We start from the raw sequence: 20,218 nt of genomic DNA on the forward strand, positions 1-20,218 counted from the left end.
TAAGTAAAAATAGCTGGATTTAATCTATTTCCCCACCTTTACAACTTTGGTATCAGGTGATATTGATATTACAATGCCATGGCTAAGTTGTGCTTTCTTGGGAAAAAAATGAAGACACTAGTTTTATACATCATATGATGTTAGCAACTACAGTGTTACTTGTTATATAATGACAATACCTTAAGCAGTGGTTTTCAACCTTTTCCTGGCCATCACTCCCTAAAAGCTATTTTTGACATAAGCTAATTGATAATTGCCCACCAAAAAATGAATACGAATATTAAATATAATGTAATTTCGACTAATCAACACTAAAAAAATTTTGTACAAGTAAATGCAAAAGAAAAACGAATTAAAATAAAATTTTATCCTGAATTTAAATGTAGAAAAGTACTAACTAGTGTGAGCCCTGAGATTGGTGAGGTTCCATGAAAAATTCAATGTCAGTCTTAATGCTATTCAAACAGATACGAATATCTCCACATGAAATAATGTCAAATCTGTTTCTTTCTGTTGGCAAAATGTGATTGGCCGTATTAAATCCAGTTTCGGCAAGATATGATGCCAGGAAACACAAAAGGATTTTTGATATTTGTGACCACAAATTTGGATAAAGAGATTTTATAGTGTCTGGTGGCCAAAATTTAGAAAATTTTTCTGTTTTGAACTTAATTTTGAAATTCATCATTACATTTTATTTTGACTTCCTCCCAGATATTTTCATGGGTCAGTCATCCAGGGTCGAATAGTGAAGTTAAATCAATTGGCAAATCTAGTTTCTAAATCATTTTCCAAGGCAGGCAGATGGTTGCAATAAATATCAATGTCATTTTCAAATAAGTCGATTTCTGCTAGTTCGGACATAGGAAACTTAGTTTTAAATTAACTTGAAAAAGATTGAGTTTTTCAACAAAAACTCTCATTACCCGTTTACATTCTATCAGCATTATCATTTTTCCCTGCAGCAGAAGAGAGACTGCGTTCAGCTTATGGAAAATCCAACTAAGATATTGTATGTTCTTTTGAGCTTGATTTTCAGTGGCTAAGTCTGAGCGTCCTTCTGTTTGTAAAGAATACAACTATTGTATTAAATAAATTTACAAATCTTTCCAAGCAGTTGCTTTTGGATAGCCAACAAACATCGGTATGCAAAAGAAGTCTTATATATTGTTCGTCAGCATCGACACAAAATTTTTGAAAAAGACGGTCACATTTACTGTTAGATTTAATTTTGTTTATTGTTTTTATAACTGTGTTCAATGACTGATTTAGAATAGGGCTTATATTTTTGGCCATGAGGTTATGCCTGTGTAGCACATGGTGTATAACTAGAATTTAGGGGCACAACTTTTTTAAATGCAAGATAAATCCGTTGTCTCCCAACCATAGACATTGCACTATCAGCAGCACCTGAAACTAAATTTTCATATGGAATTTTTTTTTCCTTCAAAAAACGTTTTCACTGTAGAAAATAAAGAAGCGCCCATTGTGTCAGTCTCCAACAGTTTTACAAATCATAAATTTTCTTGTAATGCACAGTTTCTATCAAAATATCATATATGTCCCATTAAAAGCACCTTATTGTCAATAACTGTGCTTTCATCAATTTGAATAGAAAAATGAATTGTTTTCAATCTTTGAATTAGTACATCTTCAATATGACCTGACAATTCATCAATTCTACGTATAGAAGCATAACTCAAAGGTAGAGCTTTAATGATAGATGAAGGATTTTGATTCATAACTTCTGATATTACTGCTTCTACTACAGACACAATAATCTTTTCAGCTACCATATGTGCACTACCTGTTTTTGCAATAATTTCTGCAATTTTGTAGGAAGCAATTAGTCTATCATCATTAAATTTTGTCTGTTTCATAAATAATGATTTAACAGTACTCTAATTTTTAAAATATTTGATAGTCTTACTGACTTTTTGGTGGGGTGTTTTCTTTTCATGTGGTGAGAATGAATGCAAATTAGTAAACACTAAACTGACTATTATATCTGTGTCCAACAGTTAAAAGAGGGAACGTCAAATTCAGGCAAGTGCCATGTATTCAATGAATCATGCAGCCCAGCTGCCAGTGTCATAGTAACAAGGGTAAGAAATTCAGTGATGAACGGGTCATTATAAATCAATGAACTAAATCCTGGAAGAGAACGCACTTACTGAGGTGCATAGTTACTGTATTTGAATTAAGAAAAAGCATTGGCTTTACAGCTTGACTGCAGTTATTGAGAAGAGTCCTTGTTGTCATGATGTACTTGATGCATGATTGCCTGTTATGAGTGCAGTCACTGATTGAAGACTGCATTCATTGCCCCACCAAATTTGATTTTTGGCCACAAGGGGGCAATTCACCCCTGGTTGAGAACCACTGACTTAGAGTATTACCTGATAACTTTGATACTATACATTTACCACCATGGGTAATTTGATAAAATTATAATTATTGTATGCATGTATGTCATATTTCCCGTTATTACCCATGGTGACAAAAGCATACTTTCCAAAGTTACCTATATAATGGGTAACACTCGTGTATTAATATCATTGTAGCAATATAAGGTGGTGAGCTGGCAGAATCTTTAGCATGCAGGGTGAAATGCTCAGCAGCATTTTGTTCATCTTTCTGTTCTGAGTTCAAATTTTATCAAGGTCAACTTTTGCCTTTTATCCTTTTGGAGTCGATAAAATAAGTACCAGTTGAACACTGGGGAGGTAGGGTCGATGTAATCAATACTGGCCTTGTTCCAAAATTTGAAGCCAATATTATTGTAGCAATTTATAGTAATATATTAATTTTGAATAGTTTGCTATAGTATAAGTTAGCAAACACCCTAGTGATTAATGTTAAAAACCAAAAAAAAAAACAATTTACACTGCTTACAAACAGCTTATTTGAAAAGCGTCTAAGGAAAATCGTTATAGTAATTACTAACTATTGCAGAGCCTTTTTCATCTACAGCAAATTACTGTCATTTACTACCACCTTTGTCCTCTATAGCTATAATACTTTCTTTCTGTGTGTGTGTGTGTGTGTGTGTGTGTGTAAAATTCCTTCACTCATTGTCTGCTACCAAGCTTAGAATGTGCACTCATCCAGCATCTTTGATGTTAACTGTGTCCCTAAACTCTCTATAATACGTAAAGTTTGTTGGAGAAATCAAATTAACATTTATATTGGTACTCATCATTATCATCATTTAGCGTCCATTTTCCATGCTAGCATGGGTTGGACGGTTCAACTGGGGTCTGTGAAGCCGGAAGGCTTCATCAGGCCCAGTCAGATCTGGCAGTGTTTCTACGGCTGGATGCCCTTCCTAACACCAACCACTTCGTGAGTGTAGTGGGTGCTTTTTACGTGCCACCTGCACAGGTGCCAGACAGAGCTGGCAAACGGCCACGAACGGATGGTGCTTTTACATGCCACCGGCACGGGGGCCAGGCGAGGCTGGCAACGGACACGAACGGATGGTGCTTTTATGTGCCACCGGCACGGGGGCCAGGTGAGGCTGGCAACTCGTTAAAGCTTATTCAAATCTATAAAACTAAAGCCTTCCGTCTGCATAAAAAGTAAAACGGAAAAAAAAAGAAAGGAAAAAACCTCTCGGTTGACCTGGTTTGTTTTACTTCATCAAATTTAAAAGTTGTTTGAAAATAAATTTTAAAAAAAAGTATTTAATTGCTTATCTATTGTACAAACAACAAAACTCCAGTCAATGACAGAGCCCCTATAGGGTCAGTTGATCATCTAGAAATGGCAGTCAAATCTCTCAGAAATAATAGCCTTATATTTTGTGAAAGTTGGGACACACGGGGAAAAATCAGGTAAATTTTGCTGTTGATAAGAGTGAAAAGAAATGTTAAGTTTCAGAGAAATGTGCTTCGAAAGAGGAGTAGTAATGTGACAGAATGGCTGGTTGTAGAAGCGAGAGAGAAATGAATAGGTTAAAAAGTATAAGAGAGAGAATCTGAGGTGATTGCAGTGAATGAGAGATGGAGAGACTGAGGTGTGGGTAGTAATGCTGAGAGGTAGTGTGAGAGAGGAGATACAGGTGGAGAGAGTGGTGGCGAGAGGAAAGGCTGAGAGGTAGTGTGAAAGAGGAGACCCGGGTGGAGAGAGTTGTGGTGAGAGGAAAGGATGAGAGGTAGTGTGAAAGAGGAGAGAGATGTGGTGAGAGGAAAGGCTGGCAGTGTACTCTCTTTACTCTTTTACTTGTTTCAGTCATTTGACTGCGGCCATGCTGGAGCACCACCTTTTAATACTTATTCTATCGGTCTCTTTTTGCCGAACCGCTAAGTGACGGGGACCTAAACACACCAGCATCGGTTGTCAAGCAATGCTAGGGGGACAAACACAGACACACAAACACACGCATACATATATATATACATATATACGACAGGCTTCTTTCAGTTTCCGTCTACCAAATCCACTCACAAGGCATTGGTCGGCCCGGGGCTATAGCAGAAGACACTTGCCCAAGATGCCACGCAGTGGGACTGAACCCGCAACCGTGTGGTTGGTTAGCAAGCTACTTACCACACAGCCACTCCTGCGCCTATGTAGTGTAGTGTGAGTTAAGTGATAGTTTTTGAGTAGTGTTTGGATTACATAGATATGCTTATATATTGCACTTTGCTGTGACATAATAAAGGTTATGATACTGACTAGTTCAAAAAATTTAATAGACATGTCTTTTATTTTGGCTTCAAAGTATTTTGTAGAATTTACAGTCAGGGATCATGACATGACAAAAGCTAGTAGTGATGAATGCCACCTCCTCCATGGACATCGACTCCCCCCCCCCATCCCAAAGACTGAACTCGAGAATAAACTTCTGTAGCCATGTCTAGCCTCTAACAATATCTCAGAAAGAAACCAGAGTTCAGCTCTGTATGAAATATCTTGAGAGCAACCTTTCTCCAATTGACATAGGAATCCTTTCAGTTGAAAATCTCCCTCCTGGCTCAGAAGCACCATGGATTCAATGGAAGACACTTGACTGCCTGAGAATGAGAATGGGATGATCAAAAATGCTTTGGTTAGATGGGGTTCCAAGACCTGCCAAAGCACTTAATGTGGAGAAGCAAATAAATACTATGGAACACTACCTTGTCTTCCCTCTACTACACAATTATTGCAACACAAAATATCTTGCAGAGTTCAATAAAAATTCAAAGAACTGTAAAAAATGGGAACCTGTCGTATAATCATTACACTTCAAAGAATCAAAAGAATAAACATGTCAACTGATAAAGAAATTTGTTTAAAAAAAAAGTGAATGCTGTTCACTTGTTTTTGTCATTGGAGAACATTTCCTTCCTTTAGACAATGTGTTTTCATATCACGATTCATTGTTGTAAAGGACTTTGAGGCACTTCTGTGTTTCAACCCTTTTGTATGTCTCAGCAGTCAAAGCTATCCCAAAACCAATGAATCAAGCAAGAGTACCGGCTCTTGTTTATATAAACAAATTACTTGCTGATGCACATTGATGTCTGCCAAACTGACAATAATTCACAATGTGCATTGCAGAACAGAGATCCAAGCAATAACATCTATTCATCCTGAATACATTCTGGCAGTTTCAAATGTGAATATGCTGACTGTTATTGTATTTCATCATCAGAGAACATCTCTTCTCTTTAGATGATGTGTGTTCATAATACATACAATTCATTGATGTAAAGTGTGGAAACACACATCATCTAGAGGGAGATGTTCTCTGATGATGAAATACAACAGTGATTGGCATATTCATGTTTGAATCTACCAAAACACATTGACAATTGATATATTACAAATGAAAGCTGTTAGTGTCATATGTGTGGAACACATTTAAAAAATTTGATTCGCTTCAATTTCAGTGCACCAGCATGGCCACAGCTCAATGACTGAAACAAGTAAAAGATAAAAAGATAGAGAGATTATTTTTACAAATTTTGCCCATTTTAATTTTCTGAAGTTTCATCACCAAACCATTTTCTTTCTCATAATTAGTATACCACTAGTATTAACTGAATGTCTTAATTATGAAGAGACAGGATTTCTCTTTCATAGTTGTTCATTGCTATATTCCTCCAAACCAGCAAAAAGTTAAATACACAAAACTCAATCAAGATACATCATAATAAAAAGATCAACTTGAACAAAATTGTACAAGTAAAATTTCTTTAAATCTATTGAGGCAAGAATAAATTACAGGTGTTTTGCTTTGGATAAATTTCTTGTTAAAATCTTAGTGTTTTACTAATTTTAGGTGAGATGAGGCTTAGTGCATAAGCAAGATATAGGTTGTTTTTTTTTTTTAAGGATATTTATAAAGAAATGGTTATATAAACTACCAATTCACCACTAATGTTTCATAATTTTAAGTAAATTAAAAAAATATAGTCAGTTATTAGTGGTGGAAAAAAAAATGATCTGAATTTTTCTGTTGAGAAATTTTCTAAGATATTTTTTATAAAAATAAAATGTAAACAAATTCAATAACATATGTAACAGAAAAATAAAAAATAAAACAAAAGTCAGATAAATAACACAAACCAATACACTAAACAAATAAAAATGTGTACAACTAAAATATGCTTGATTAGAAAAAAAATGCCAACTCAATCAATAAAGTTAATATAATTGATTAAATAAATATATATATATACATACACACATACAGACATATATTTACTGACTTTACTGCATTCAATGCTCAGGTGTACTATGACTAGAATGATGCTTACATGACTCACCTTTCCCAAGCAGTCACCTTTCTAAATACTAACGAGGCTTGACATTGTTTAACTTCAATAAAAGGACAAAAACAGGCACATTCAACATGTGTGTGTCTGTGTATATACATATACAGGTATACACACATGTATATACACATTACAACACTGACGTTTTTGAACACTGATGATCCGGAACCTCTTATAATCTCTCACTAATTTACAAGCAGGAACTTCAAATTCCCTTGGCTGCCAGGCTAATTAATTGGTACCTTGCACAGTACAGTATTAATAAACTTATATCATTTACACTAATATACAGACATCTGTATTTTATTTAATTATTTAAATAAATTTGATATTTGATTACTGATTAATTTAGAGTGTGACTACCCCTGGTTTCAAAGAGTCAGTATCTGGAATGGCTTTAAAACTGAAAAAAAAATCGATGTTGTACCTGTATATAAACATACACACACACATATGTGTGTGTGTGTGTGTGTATATCTGTGCATGTATGTTTTATTATATCAAAACATGAGGGCCAACTCTGAGCTTTGGCTTTTGCTGACAATGACTGCTGAGAAGAAAGAGACCTGAAGTATTTATAAAATTAGGGAGCTATTTTTCTCTACAATTGTGATCAGCGAAAGATGAAACTCAAATTAGAAAGGCATTTTTGGTTTGATATCACAAACACAGCTATCCATTCTACCCTATGTATCGAGTTCTGTATCAATGTTTGCACTATGTAAAATATACACTTGTACATATGTTACAACACACTATATATACATCATATGTTGCTATATGTCAAATGACTAAGTGCTCAATACATGTTGTAGAAAATATGCTTTTATTTTTATTGAAACAGTTTTAGTTTCAATAAAAAATACTATATATATATATATATATATATATAAATTAGGATAAGATCGTTAATTTAGATTAAATAACGATCTTATCAAGTGGCCAGCATGGAAAAAACCTTCAATGGTAATAATTATTATTAAAATTATAACTTAAGGTATCTACAAGATACCGCCAGGCTGCTATTTTCAGTATGGTGGTATCTTGCTATAATATATATATATATTTGGTACTAAGTTATAATATATATATATTTGGTACTCAAGTTATAATATATATATATTTGGTACTCAAGTTATAATATATATATATTTGGTACTCAAGTTATAATATATATATATTTGGTACTCAAGAAGACTGCCACAGCAGAATTAATTCTGGCGCTGGTGATAGATAAAAAGCACTTGTGCTGGTTCCACATCAAACACACTAATGATTGTGCCACATATTAAAACTCCCAGTACACTCTATGGAGTGGTTGTTGGCGTTAGAAAGGACATCCAGCTGTAAAAACCATGCCAGAACAGACAATGGAGCCTAGTGCAGCCCCTGGCCTTACCAGCTCCAGTCAAACCATCCAACCCATACCAGCATGGAAAACAGATATTAAATGATGATAATATATATATATAACATTTTCCATGGTAAGCTGTGATATTTGCTTATTCTTAGAGCCAAAAGTGTTTTTTTTTTTAAATGGCTGCTCTGCTCTATCCTAACAACTTAGTAAGAAGTGGAATCTACTGTCTGCCAGGTTGAGTTGTGTACCCTGTGAAGAGCATAGCAGAACTCTACCTTAAAATCTTTGATTTACTATCATATCTGACATTTATAATACCTCATTTAATAAATGCTAATTTTCTTGTGTTATATGTTGTATCACAAGTAATCTTGGATTAACCCTTCTAATAACAGTTTATTTGTTATCCCCTCATAATTAACTAAGAATTTCTTAAATATATTATTTTTAAGTATATGTTATTTTCTTGCATGAAAGAGTTTGAATCAAAGAGAAAAGGCCAAGTATAAACTACCAGTAACAACAGCTTAGAGAAATGGCCTTTGTTAGTAAAAAACAAAAATGACAACCCAGTTTATACAGAGAAGAAAGTCTTAATTAGAACTCAGAATAATAGAACTGGTAAAAATAAAAACAGTGCAACAGAAAAACTAAAAGTAACTTTACCCTTTTGATACTAACCCGTCAAAGACCATTCTAGGTCTATGATACAAAATTCTTAATTTTTAAATTAACCATATTTAAATTCAGACATTCCAACATAATTTTATCTATGAGCCTTTTGTGAAATATTCCAAACAACAAGTTCAACTTTTTGATACCAATACACCTGAGACTGTTCCTGGTTCTATGATGCCTTCTTCCTGTTTTAATGGGATCTAAATTAAAACCTTCCATCAAAAGTTTTTATGTTGATTTGTGTTTCAAATTCAAACACTTTCTTAGTAAAGGACTAAATTCTTCATTTTCAAAACTAAATGAAATGAACAGTGTACTTCAACAGAAATGAACAGTGTACTTCAACAAGAGTTAATGAGTAAAATTAGTTATTCTATTAAATCCCTCAATTTGTTTACTATCTTTATATAAAAATTAATTGAAATACACAAGGCAGTATTTCAATAGAAATACAGAAAACAATGGGTTAACACAGATTTCGTTCAAGAGATTTAAAGCATTTTCCCCATATATTTCTAGAAAGATCTTGAAAGAACTTAATCAGCACCTAAATAAAAACTCAAGCTATTTGCTTATTTTTTTTTTTTAAACAATATTTTATCAGAGCAACTAAACTAAATACCAAAAAATGTTCTTATGGCAGCATTATATTTGCAAACTAAAAAATAAATTAACAAAACCAACAAATGAATTAAAAGGAATAGACGAATTTTATAAATCTTTTTTACTCTTGAAATAGATCATGTGTTTTTTGGTTTTTATTCTTTTACTTTCTCTTTAGTTCATCTTCAGTTTTCAATAAAATTAAATTAGCCTCACCGATGTTTTAATAACCTATCAAATGCTTTCGTAACTTTTCATAACAATAATAATAATAATAATAATAATTGAATTAATTAAAAAAAAAATATGAGGAGAGGAAAAAGCAAAAAGAAAAAGGAAAAAAAAGCTTATGTATCACATATTTTCTTTTATAGTTAAATATTATATATATATATATATATATATAATATAGCATAAATTCAAATAGAATTTAAACTGCCATAGTCATCATTTGAATGATGTTTGTTACAAACATTATCAGGTCTGTGGGTCCAGTAATTTTGTGAAGAGTCAGCAAGACTTGCTGCCGAAAAATTTGAACACAGTTCAGTATCTTCGTGAGAATATTGCTGTGGGAGTGAAGAGTGACGAGACGACGTGCTACTGTTACTACCAACACTTGCTTCACTTTGCGTAGGCTCTGATAACTTTTGACTTGATAAGCCACTAGTATGTCGATACGGAAGTTTTGGGCTATGGCCAGCTGACCTAATGGTTGAAGGGGAATATGAACCAGGAGAAAATTTTTTCAGCCATGCCGATGTGAGTTTAGAATTATCACAATCAAGGTCTCCACTACTAGAAATCGTCCTGTCTTGTTCTGACATGTCATTGTCACAATTAGAATTGTTCAAAAAGCTTTCATTACTCAAACTGAACATTTTAGTAACCGGTCGCTGTATTTGAAAGAAACTGTCGTCCGTTCTTTGAAACATGTCTTCTGTCACTTGAACACCATTACTTGCTGTCATAGGTGATGGGAGCTCAGACGTAGCTTCCATAGCGAGTTCTGCAGTACCGGTAGGAGATAACTTTGATGAAGTGTCCACAACCCCTTCAAGTTCGTCAATCTCACATACGGCCGTTCTTGTAGCAGAATCAATGAGGGTCATTTGGCCAGATGGTGATATATAATCCTGAAGATTTGATGGCACTGGACTCAAATGTGATGACTGTTCACTAAAATGGAATAAATAAGAAAATAGAAGTCACTAAAAGTATTTACAAATTGTAACTATTGAAAAATATTACAAAATTTAACAAAGACATATTTTATTATGAAGTGAATTGATTCAATGAGCCTTAACATGTACAGCATATCTTGCTGTAAATGAGTAATACAAATAATGGACATTACTAATAGTAATTAGAGACAGGAACAATGCATAGCATCTTTAGATGAAGGTGTTGGGTTGCACCTTCATACAAGTGTTCAAAAAGTGGTTCTATTTTAAACAATTTTAAGTGTATTTTAATATAGTCATTTTCATTTCATTTCATCTAGTTTCAGCTCACGAGCTGTGGCCATGCTAGGGCACTGCCATTCGGTGTTGCTACATGATTTTACTTCACGAATGCTTTTCAGCAATTGACATCTGGTGCATGAGAGAGTTTGATGCAATTGCCCTCATCTGCACCTCCTGCCGTGAAGTTGGTTCATCTGGGACACCTGACAGGAAGAGGTTCAGCTTTATTTTGAAGACATCTGCATCCACCCCATGCAGGTCTTTCAGGTCCTTCGGGAGGATATTGAAGAGCTGTGGACCTCTGAAGCCCAGGCTATTGCAGTATCTTGTCCTATATCTTGATGGCATCCTTGGCACTATGCAGTGGCGCCCAGTTCTAGTATTTGTGTAACTCTTGATGCCAAAGTTTGGGACAAGTCCTTCTAGGATCTTCCAGATATATATTATGGCATATCTTAATTTTTTTAAGCAACACACATAAATTATTTATTATTCATATAAAAAAATAAATATTAAAAAAACTCCAATTAAAAAAAAAATAAAGAAGTGAAATGTAGTAAAGAATCACTAATGATATTAGTTATTTGTCAAGAAGTTCAGGCAGGAAAATTATACTGTTAAATGTTATTACGGAATACTTGTGAAATTTTGACACAGATCAAAGAGATTTTAGCCTTCATATCTTTGCCAGTTAACAAGAGGGAGAAAGAAATTGCATTGTATAATAAATAATTAGGACTCCCTTCAGTCATGAATGACCATGGTATTGCACCTAGAAAGTTCCCCTCCAAGGCACAAGTTCAAGCAAGGTTGTTTATGGAAGGTCAGCAGTTGCCCATGAATACCAGTCTCCTCTCTCTCTCTCCATGCCACCAATGTTATCCAAGGGAAAGGCAAAGGCCAATACAGCTTGACACCAGTGGCGTTGCAACCCATTTTTACAGATGAGTTAAATGGACCAATGTGAAATAAAGTATCTTGCTCAAGAAGACAACATACAGCCCAGTCTGAGAATTGAATTCACAATCTCATGATTGTAAGCGTGATGCTCTAACCACTGGGCTATGCACCTTCACATCTAATTATAATAGCTCTAACCACTGAGCTATGCACCTTCACATCTAATTATAATACATAATTAGATGTATAATATATACTGTCTAACTTAAAAGAGTAAAGCGACTTCATTTGATTTAATACTGGCATTAACCTCAAAGAAACATTTATTTCATCATTATCATTTTAACAAAACTTTTCCATTCTTTCAGGGTTTGGACAGAGTTTATTGAGGCAGATTTTCTACACCTGAATGATCTTCCTGTCACCAACCCTCACCTGTTTTCAAGAAAAGTAATACTTCCCCATGGTCAGACATGCTTTTGCAGAATATTGGAAATGAATGGCACAACTTGTTATGATAGTGACACTTACGTGATGTCAAGACAAAGACACACAATAAGCCTATTTCTGTTTCTATCCCTGAAATCAATGCACAGGGTTTGGTGTTTTAGCAGAATCTTTTTACACATGCCACTGGCACAGGTGCCAGTAAGGCGACGTTGGTAACGATCACGCTCAAATGGTGCTCCTTTTACATGCCACCGGCACAGAAGCCAGTTGGCTGCTCTGGCAACAATCACGCTCGGATGGTGCTCTTGGCACCCTACTAGCATGGGCACAAGTGCCAGTAAGGCGACACTGGTAACGATCACATTGAAATGGTGCCCTTTTATGTGCCACTGGCATGGAAGCACCATATGATCACACTCGTATGGTGCTCTTTGCACCCTGCTAGCACGGATGCCAGTCATCGATTTTTTAAAATAAAATATATTCATTGTAATTATTAATTAAAAACAAAAATCATTAAATTATTCTTCAACTGCAAGCTCACCTTCTTACACCTAACCGAAGTTCCAATAATGATTTAAGGTTAGGTAACGTTAATCGGAGATCTGCAGTTCCAAGACCACAATACCATCGAAGCTAGGAGAAAAGAAAACAAAAGAAATAATTACAGCATGCAAAGTTACAGTTTCTTAAAACAGCATGTAGACACAAATTTGTAAAGGCAGAAATACAGTCAAAACTTAAGTTAAAACTAGTACAAGCTTGGTACTAACTTATTTTGTCAATCATTGAAGCCTAAGTTAGTAGAATCATTAGAGTACCACATGGAATTCTTCCCTGTATTTGTTCTGGGTTCAAATCTCATTGTGGCCTACATTGGTTATAGAGTTAATCTGTAATCTGTTGTTCAGTTTACCACCTGTTCCTTATGTGCTTTTAAATAAAATCACTCTGTTGGAAGTATTCAGGTCAGGTTTTTATTTTGAGGATACCTTCCTCCCTGGCATTCTCTCCACCAGTTTTGGAGGCCCTCTAATGGGTCATGAATACTGCTAGTCCTCCTGACCAAGCAATAAAACAAAAATGCATTTCTACTATGGAAGCTCAAATAGTTCTATAGGCTATTATCCAAAACCTGTTTCAAAGTAAAGTTAGAATATATTTATCAAATTCAATATTAAGGATAGATAGCTGTGCAAATTCCAGCAACTTATGCCAGAGTTTAGATTTATGAAACCATAGAATCTATGCAAAAATATGAAGAGAAAATGGATATGAAGTATCTAGTTTAAAAATACTGAATTCATGCTGATTACATTAAATAACACTATAACAGTAATTCTCATAGTGTAGCTGAGATCTAGTAAAAGAAAAAAAATTGTTCAAAAGATATCAGCTATACTTACTTGACTAATATTCTTATTTAAAAGATAAACACCATAATGAAAGTAGAAATCTTTCTTTCCTTTACTATATAATGGAAAGCTGCAAAATTGAAACAGAAAGTATGAATAGATAATATATTTGTTTATCAGGATATTCAGAAGCTGTAAACAATAAATCTATGCAGCATGGAATTTTGTCAGTGAACAGATCGCAGTTTCAAAGCAACGGAAATATTTTGACAGATTAAATTTAAATGTTAAAATGAATCTAACAGTTTTTGTGTGTCTTAAATGGTTTATAAACACCTTCCACGCTGCAATTGTTTTTGTTTCAGAACATGATCTCAGATCAGGTCACTTGCTATGCAAGTACATCTCCGTAATAAATCTATGGTTTCAGAGGAGTTGAGGAAAGACAACAATTACATGAAACGGAATTGTAAGTAATGTAAAACTCACTTGCGTTCTCGTTCACTTAATTTAGTGTGAATGTGGTCTTGGATCTGAGACCTAGAGCCACGGTATTCCATGGGGTACCGTAATGGCAAATTTAAAATATGAGACAACATTAAAATCATATGACACGTGTAGCCTAATCCAACAGCAACCATGGTGTCATCATGCCCTGAAAAATATGAAAAAAAAAAAAATATTAAAACAATTCAACCAACTTAACAATAATAAAAATAATAGAGAATGCTTCTTGTAAAAGCATTGATGTTTTTTTTCTTTCTTTCGTTTTTTTTGTTGATAATGTTGGAGTGGGAGTACTTTCAGTTACATACTGGAAAGACTTGTCCCTTACACTGGTTCAGTAGTGCTAGACAAGTCATAAATGAAACATTTCCTACTATGAGTAACTGATATATAATTGAAGAGATAAGTTAGCCACAAGTTAATAAATTTCATATATGAAAATACTGAGGTGCCCCAACACAGCTGCTGTCTAATGACTTAAACAAGCAATGGGTAAAAGATAAAAGGTATGAGCAACCAGTAAGTAAAGTTAAGAAGCTCACAGTTTGCTTTTGTAAGATGTAGCTTAATAGAGCAAATTACAGGTTTTACTGTTCACATGTTTCATATACCTGGTGTTGTCACCATGGAAATGAGCAAATTGGATTCAGTCAGTGCACTGCAATTTGATTTAGTGGGGACTCAAACTGAATATTAGCTATCAGTATTACCATCAATAATAAAATTAACACAATAATTAAATAAATTACCACAACCAAAAAGTTACCTTGAATGTCTTCTGCATTTGGAAGTTTCACATCACAGATGAAAAATTGTTTATTAGAATCCTGTAATTAATGAAAATATGTGTGTATACTAACCAGACATAATTTGTTGTTAATATGGAGATCATCAATAGAATCATCATCATCATCGTCATCATCATCATTTAGCGTCCGTTTTTCATGCTAGCATGGGTTGGACGGTTCAACTGGGGTCTGTGAAGCCGGAAGGCTTCATCAGGCCCAGTCAGATCTGGCAGTGTTTCTACGGCTGGATGCCCTTCCTAACGCCAACCACTCCGTGAGTGTAGTGGGTGCTTTTTACATGCCACCTGCACAGGTGCCAGACAGAGCTGGCAAACGGCCACGAACGGATGGTGCTTTTACGTGCCACCGGCACGGAGGTTGAATAAAGATCAATATAAAAAAAAAAACTAATTAAAAAAGTGACTTTTACTTGAAAATATAATTTAAATTACTCCAAGGGAGAGAAAATAAATTTTCTTTTAGCAGCAGAAAAACCTTAGCTATAAGATATCCTGATGTTAATTTAGGAAGAATTTTGCTCAAAGTCATTTTGATTCTTGAAATGTTACATTGGTCAGATAAGGTGTCTGCATCTCTGCTGAAGAGTCATTAGTTCCAAATTTAACTTCTCTTGTCCTATTAATCAAGCAGCACCATAAATAATAAGACAGAAAGTGACTGTTTTGTGATTCAGCTCCTTTGATACCAGCCTGCTTGAGATTTCCTTTTGTCCTATGATACAAACTCCCTATTTTAAAGTGATTTAAATTAAAATCATCCAGCAAAATTTCATGCTGATTTATGTTCCAAACACCAGCTCAATAATGACAGAGTTACTTTACTCCTATTCTTTGAAATTAATTAAAATGAAAACAGAGCAGTTCAATAGAAATTTGGCAACAAAAGCATTAAACTATTTAGAAACTGACATGTAGTTTGGTAGATTATGGTATCAAGATTGAAACCTTGATTAATTTGATATCCATTTTCTGTACATAGTTAGAAAAAAAATATTTGTCCAGCTATAATTCTTACCATAAATTAATGTTTATATATATATATATATATATATATATATATAGTACGTTTAAATATTTGCTGTGCAAATATGACCATTCCGAAATATAACAATATATATATATATATATATATATACACACACATACATACATGCATGCATATATGGGTACAGGATGTAACCAACAGTGCAAATAACATGAAATATGTAAACAATGAGGAAAAAATGGAAAACAGGACAAGTAAACACAGAGAAAGGACCCTTCATCAGTTGTCAGCTGTCTATCTATTCCTCATTTTGAGCATTCAATGACAATATGAGTCTTCAAAGATAGTCGCTCCCATAAATTCTAAAATAAATTTAGGATTTATGGAGGGTCAAAGTTGGGAACAAAAAAATAACAGTGGAGATATACACACACATATATATATTATTTATTATTTAATTGAACACGATGCATCCATTTCCAAGTAAGTACATATATTTATAATGTAAATTGGGATAGAACCGTTGGAAGCTCATTGTAATACCAACCATAGAAGTGGAAGATACAATTACAGTTATCATAATCATTCTTAATGTAAATTGCATTTTCCTATGTTTAATTGAGACTTCAGAATAGCATGTGTGTTATAACTCCCTCTCATTTCAGAATCATTCCATCTGGAGAGTTAAACATCTTGCTATCTTTCACTACCATGGGTACCTCTCCTCCCACTTTCAGCATGACACATTTTTACTCAATATTCATCATCTATTTACATTACATGTTATTTAGTTAGTTAGTTAGTTAATTTGGCTCAAAAGCAAATAGCAAGGCCATGTAGGGGGACATGGAGTTAAGTACAGGGTGGTGTTCATGTAAAGAGTTCAGGCCACTTGAGGTCAAGGGAGGCTTTGAACAAAGCGGTCGTCGGCATCTTCACCATCTCGTCTGGCAGCTTGTTCCACGGATCCGCAACCCGGACGGAGAAAGCTCCTCTCCTTCGATTGAGATGAAATCGTCGCAGGTAGAGCTTTTCGGAATGACCCCGCAGCCGATGCTCTGGAGCAGGAGTGACATATTTGTTACATCAGTGTAGTTGCTTATTCAACTGTCTTCATCTCACATAGGTTCTTCCTTTTGTACAAATTATACTGCTCGGTCTCAACTTATTTCTGGATCTCTTCACTTTCATCGGCAGATTGAGAAATTAACTTTTTGTAACACTTTCAAACTTCAGACACTGGTAGAATGTGTCATATAAAACATCTTTTACTCTTAGTATTGTTGAGAAAAGTTTCTGTTTACGTAGTTATTTTGTGTTAAAGTTGTCGTATTTTGGTAATTTCAACCAATCAATGACATGTATTCAGCTGAATAACATTACACAAGTCACAAGTCTTTTACATTAAATCTATTTTGCAGCAAAATTCTTCTTACACAAGCTTCAAAAGAGTCTGTCTGTCTGTCTCTGTCTGTCTCTCTCTCTCTCACACACACACAAAATATCCCCCACCATGAGCTTTTACCACCCATTCCTAACTCTGGCTACAATACTATTAATACAAAACCTCCAGTTCTAATTACATTACTCAGATAATAAAAACCACCTACAACTTCTACCAAAGCTTTCAAAGATGCTCATGGAATTCATTTTATGGATGCACCAACAGCTAAATACTCCTGTACATGTGAAGCTTAAGTTTCTGTTTGTGTGCTCATTGCTTTGACTGAATACAAAACAGAGCTTTTACATTCCTGGATTTCGAAAAAGGTCAGTTACTAAATGGTACTTGAGCTTTAGGAGTTTTATTACTGATTAGTACTCTTGAGTTTTATGAAATTTACTTTCTTTAGGTTTATTCTTTCTTATGCATTACCTTGAGAAATTATTCAATGAGAGCCTGGTTACCAGCTTATAAAAGTTCCATGAATCCAATATCATATAATATGATAATGTGTGTGTGTGTATTTCACTTGTTACTGTTTGAGCAAAGTAGTGCTAATGTTGATGACTATGGAATATAAAAATCTGTTATCTGAAAAACTAACTTTTATCTTAAATCTGTCCTCTTTGCTTCTTTTACAATTACTGCAATATCTTCACTTAAATTGCTTGTTCTATGAAAGCCCTATTCACTCCATCTCTAGTCTACTATTAGTTGGTTGCCTTTTCAAAACCACATACTCAATGTTTTTCATAATTTTATTCCCCTATTGCCATTATCTTCCAACCAACAACTAAGAATCAACAAAGATTCAAACCAAATATCAGCTGAATAACTTCTCACAAGTCCTGTGCGTAGAATCTGCGATCTCTCCTCAGACCAAAAATCATTTCTATTAGAAACCACAGGAATATTTTAGAAATCCTATATAAGCACTTATTGATCACAGAAGATCTAAACAGAATCAAATGTTTTAGTTGAAAACAGGCTGAAATTGTTGAATAAAAACAAGTAAGTTAATGTGAGTTCATAAAATTTGTTCAATAAAATTGGTAAATGGAATCAGGTTCTGCATTTTGTACATTAAAGTTGAGAAGAATAAACATTCTGTAAAGGGGGGAAATAAGAGAAAGTGGCATGGGAAACATAAACAGATGTGGCAGCAGCAAAGCTCACTGTAATTTAAATGACATACAAAATCCTTACCTCAGTAATTGGATAAATATATTCTGCTAATTCTGTTATCAATTGCTTTCGCCGTATCCATAACTGAGCATTTTCTTTAACTAAGTGTTCTCTACAGTGAAAAAAAGGGAAGAATTGAAGAATTTGTTACATTTAATTCTATATTGTGTTGTAAACAAAAACATTAGTTATAAATTAAAAAAAAAACATGTTGACATCCAAAGAGTTAATATTAATTTGAATACTTCTATTTTATATAAACAGAAAACAAGCAAAAAAATTGCTGTGAATATTTTTAGTTGTGAATTGATTTAAACAAATTCTGGAGATGAAAAGTTCAAAAAAGTTTCAGAAAGATTAAAAAAATTTTTTTTTTTAATGAACACTGAGTTCAGAAGAGAAAAAATTAAAAAAAATCAAGTTTTATTGCATCTGTATGAAATGTAATTTATCACTGAAATGGCAACTGAACCTATGTTGAAACAACCACAAGAAAGTAATATTGATATTTAAAAGAAGCACAATACCAGACATTACAAGAGAGAGCAAGAGACAGAGATTATAGTTGATTAAACCAATCCCAGTTCTCAACTGGTTCTTCTTTCGATAGACTTCCCAAGAATGAAGAGTAAAGATAATTTCAGCATGATTTAAACCCAGAATACAAAGGGACATAACTAAATACGGTAAGGCAATTTTTCACATGCCTTTTTTTAAAAAAATTTATTTATTATTTTTTTGTCTTTTCTGCCAATCTACTGCTGTAGAAATATTTACTGCCCACAAGGGGCTAAACATAGAGGGGACAAACAAGGACAGACGTGTTCAAGTCGATTATATTGACCCCAGTACGTAACTGGTACTTAATTTATTGACCCCGAAAGGATGAAAGGCAAAGTCGACCTCGGCGGAATTTGAACTCAGAACGTAAAGCCAAACGAAATACTGCTAAGCATTTCGCCCGGCATGCTAACGTTTCTGCCAGCTTGCCGCCTTCCAATCTACTGCTGTAGGAAAGTCTTTATCGATAGAGATATCAATCTGTAGGAAATAATGTTCTTCTAACGAAATATCTTTTTATAAAAAAAATTACCGACCAAAAGAACCATGAAGATGATTTTCAAAGAAGTTTCAAGGAGACAAAAAAGTGAATTCACCACTGAAATAGCAACTGAACTTCTGTTGAAAATGAGAAGTTTGCAAGCAAAATTTATAGAACCTTCAGAATTATTATGGAAAAAAAAATACCATAAGAAAAATAGCTGTGTCAGTAACACATAAACTATGTAGGTAAATCATATACAGCATTATAAATTAAAAACAAAAATATTACACAAGACAATAAGCCTTAATGCTCAATCATCATCACCATCTTAATGAATATATAAATGAGCATTTGTTTAAAGATTTGGTTCTTCCTTGATGTTGCCATGTTTTATGTTGGTATCCACTTCATCTTAATTAAATGAAACATTTAAGGAATAAGACTATGATGCCAACTAAAAGGATATGCGTTACATGCCAGCATTCTATAGATGACAGCCAATATATGGAGGAAGCACTCCGTCGGTTACGATGATGAGGGTTCCGGTTGATCTGAATCAACGGAACAGCCTGCTCATGAAATTAACGTATAAGTGGCTGAGCACTCCACAGACACGTGCACCCTTAACGTAGTTCTCGGGGATATTCAGCGTGACACAGAGAGTG

The 20,218-nt window shown here is 34.1% G+C and overlaps 1 protein-coding gene across 3 annotated transcripts in view; it reads right to left on the bottom strand.

The window, feature by feature from the left end:
• The window catches only part of LOC115216326 (UV radiation resistance-associated protein), a 99,376-nt gene that overhangs the window by 5,071 nt on the left and 74,087 nt on the right, over positions 1–20,218 (bottom strand). For 2 of the 3 annotated variants that reach the window (XM_029785544.2, XM_029785545.2), the window contains 6 exons: positions 18,530–18,620; positions 14,853–14,913; positions 14,069–14,234; positions 13,631–13,709; positions 12,769–12,860; positions 9,495–10,587 (listed from right to left, as the gene is read on the bottom strand). In XM_029785544.2, coding sequence (XP_029641404.1) covers positions 9,828–10,587; positions 12,769–12,860; positions 13,631–13,709; positions 14,069–14,234; positions 14,853–14,913; positions 18,530–18,620 — 1,249 coding nt within the window. In that variant the 3' untranslated portion in view covers positions 9,495–9,827. Of the gene's footprint in view, positions 1–9,494; positions 10,588–12,768; positions 12,861–13,630; positions 13,710–14,068; positions 14,235–14,852; positions 14,914–18,529; positions 18,621–20,218 lie in introns of those variants that run through there. The other variant, XM_036506314.1, reaches the window with a different exon arrangement.

This window comes from Octopus sinensis, linkage group LG10 (genome assembly GCF_006345805.1).
Source record: "Octopus sinensis linkage group LG10, ASM634580v1, whole genome shotgun sequence".
In the NCBI taxonomy this organism is placed as follows: domain Eukaryota; kingdom Metazoa; phylum Mollusca; class Cephalopoda; order Octopoda; family Octopodidae; genus Octopus; species Octopus sinensis.